Genomic DNA, 2,495 nt, shown 5'->3' on the forward strand with positions numbered 1-2,495 from the left:
GGGCCTGAGCCTGGTGTGTGGCTACCCCCTTGGCAAGAGGGTGTGTGTTCCGTCACCACAAACAGCAGCCCTGTGGGCCAGAGACACTGGTTGTGGCAGGCTGGGCCGCCTGCTGCATCAGCTCTGAGGCCAGGCCTTGGGCCACAGTCTGAGCTGGCAGCCACGGCCGACCGCCTCCCGGACCCACCCTCTGTGCCACCCCGACAGTGGTTGCCTTGGCTGGATTGTTACACGGGGGCATCACCCTGACAGGCCTCGCTGGCCCTGGGAGGGGGCAGGTCTGGCAGGATGGAGGGCTGCCGGGGGCCTGCCTGCTAGCCTGCCCAGAGGCGCCCGAGAACCGGAACCCAGTGCCCCGAGAACTCCCGGCCCGGGTCACAGAGCACCCGCAGGGTTCCGCCGGCTTAGGCGAGTGCAGGCCGGCGGGCCGCAGACATGTTTAACCCCCACACGCTGGATTCTCCGGCCGTGATCTTTGACAACGGGTCTGGGCTCTGCAAAGCAGGGCTGTCTGGGGAGATCGGACCCCGCCACGTCATCAGCTCCGTCGTGGGACACCCGAAACTCAAGATGCCCCCCACGGGCGCCAACCAGAAGAAGTACCTGGTGGGGGAGGACGCCCTGCACAGGCCGGAGGCCCTGCACCTGCGCTACCCCATCGAGCGCGGCCTGATCACCGGCTGGGACGACATGGAGACGCTCTGGACGCACCTGTTCGAGTGGGAGCTGGGGGTCAAGGCCAGCGACCAGCCGGTGCTCATGACCGAGCCCTCCCTGAACCCCAGGGAGACCCGCGAGAAGATGGCCGAGGTGATGTTCGAGAGCTTCAACGTGCCGGCCTTCTACCTGTCGGACCAGGCCGTGCTGGCCCTCTACGCCTCGGCCTGCGTCACGGGCCTGGTGGTGGACAGCGGGGACGGCGTCACCTGCACCGTCCCCATCTTCGAGGGCTACTCCCTGCCCCACGCGGTCACCAAGCTCTACATGGCGGGCAGGGACATCACGGAGCACCTGAGCCGGCTGGTCCTGGCCGGCGGGCACACCTTCCCGTACCCGCTGGACAAGGCCCTGGCGGATGACATCAAGGAGAAGCTGTGCTACGTGGCCCTGGAGCCCGAGAAGGAGCTGTCCCGCAGGCCCGAGGAGGTGCGCAGGGAGTACAAGCTGCCCGACGGGCGCATCCTCCACATCGGGGACCAGCTCCACCAGGCTCCCGAGGTCCTGTTCTCGCCCGACCAGCTGGGCATGCAGAGCCCCGGCCTCCCCAAGATGGTCTCCTGCAGCATCACCAAGTGCGACGCCGACATCCAGAAGACGCTCTTTGGGGAGATTGTGCTGTCGGGGGGCACCACTCTGTTCCCGGGGCTGGACGACCGGCTCCTGAGGGAGCTGGAGCTCTTGGCAGCCAAGGGCACCCCCATCAAGATCACCGCCCCCCCCGACCGGTGGTTCTCCACCTGGATCGGCGCGTCCATCGTCACCTCCCTGAGCAGCTTCAAGCAGATGTGGGTCACCTCGGCGGACTTCAAGGAGTTTGGCACCTCCGTGGTTCAGAGAAGGTGCTTCTGAGGGCCCCGCGGAAGGGGCGGGCCTGGGGAGCAGCCGCCCGCCTGGGCTCTGTGGGGGCGTCCAATAAAAGTAAAACGGTGAGAGTCTGGCCACACGGGCTTGGTTCGTTCTCTGTGGCTCTGGGGCAGTTCTGACCCTGGGGTGAATCCGCAGGAGGGTGAATCCCTGTACCCCCTCCTTCCCTCCTGAGCACACCCCAGTTGGCAGGTGAAGCTTGTCCAGGTGCAGAGTTGGCTAACGGGGGGCCGTGCCAGCCTCCCTCCTGGGGCTAGATTGCAGGGGCCCCTCGCTTGCACTGTGGGTGGCTGAGACCATTTGCTGACGGGTAGGGGGAGAGGCAGGACGCCGCCCTGTTGCCAGGGCCCCAAACCCCTACCGGGCGCTGCTTCCCACAATGGGTTCTAGCTTGGCTTCCATGGGGCTGGGCGGCTGACAGGCGGAGTCTTGTTTGGGTATGTGGGGACACCCAGGGCAGGAGCGGCCTCCTCGTAGGACTCCCCGGAGCCCCTGTCACGGGGGCGGCATTTAAGAATCAGCACCGCTCCCTGGTCGCTGTGAGGTCGCTGGTCATTTTTACCTTCCGAGATGTCTGGGCATCGTGTAGGGGTGAAGGACTGGAGCGGAAGCCCACGGCCATGGATGAAGCCGAGGTGGAGTCAGTTACCTAGGAAGGAAGCTTTCCACGCTGACTTGGCAGAATCCCCCCGAAAGGTTATTGGGACAGAAATGGAAAACACAGGGAACTTTGTAAAATGCATCTGCCCCTGTCGTTGGTGGCTTCTCACTGTCTACACCACTGTGCACCTGTGAGTGCAAGTCCATAATTTGCACTTAGGGGAATGGACAGAAGGAGCCACACCCCGAGCTGGGGTGGGGGAGGGGTAGAGAAGAGAAAGGACATAACCAAACAAATTTAGTGACTAGAT

The 2,495-nt window shown here is 64.4% G+C and overlaps 1 protein-coding gene across 1 annotated transcript; it reads left to right on the forward strand.

The window, feature by feature from the left end:
* Positions 1–214: 214 nt before the first annotated feature.
* On the forward strand, positions 215–1,569 carry ACTRT2 (actin related protein T2; the record flags this gene model as incomplete). Its single annotated transcript, XM_084243294.1, has 1 exon — positions 215–1,569. Exon 1 carries the CDS (start codon positions 436–438, stop codon positions 1,567–1,569), a length of 1,134 nt encoding a protein of 377 aa, XP_084099420.1. The 5' UTR covers positions 215–435.
* Positions 1,570–2,495: the final 926 nt, after the last annotated feature.

This window comes from Talpa europaea, assembly GCF_964194135.1.
Source record: "Talpa europaea genome assembly, chromosome: 9".
Classification (NCBI taxonomy): domain Eukaryota; kingdom Metazoa; phylum Chordata; class Mammalia; order Eulipotyphla; family Talpidae; genus Talpa; species Talpa europaea.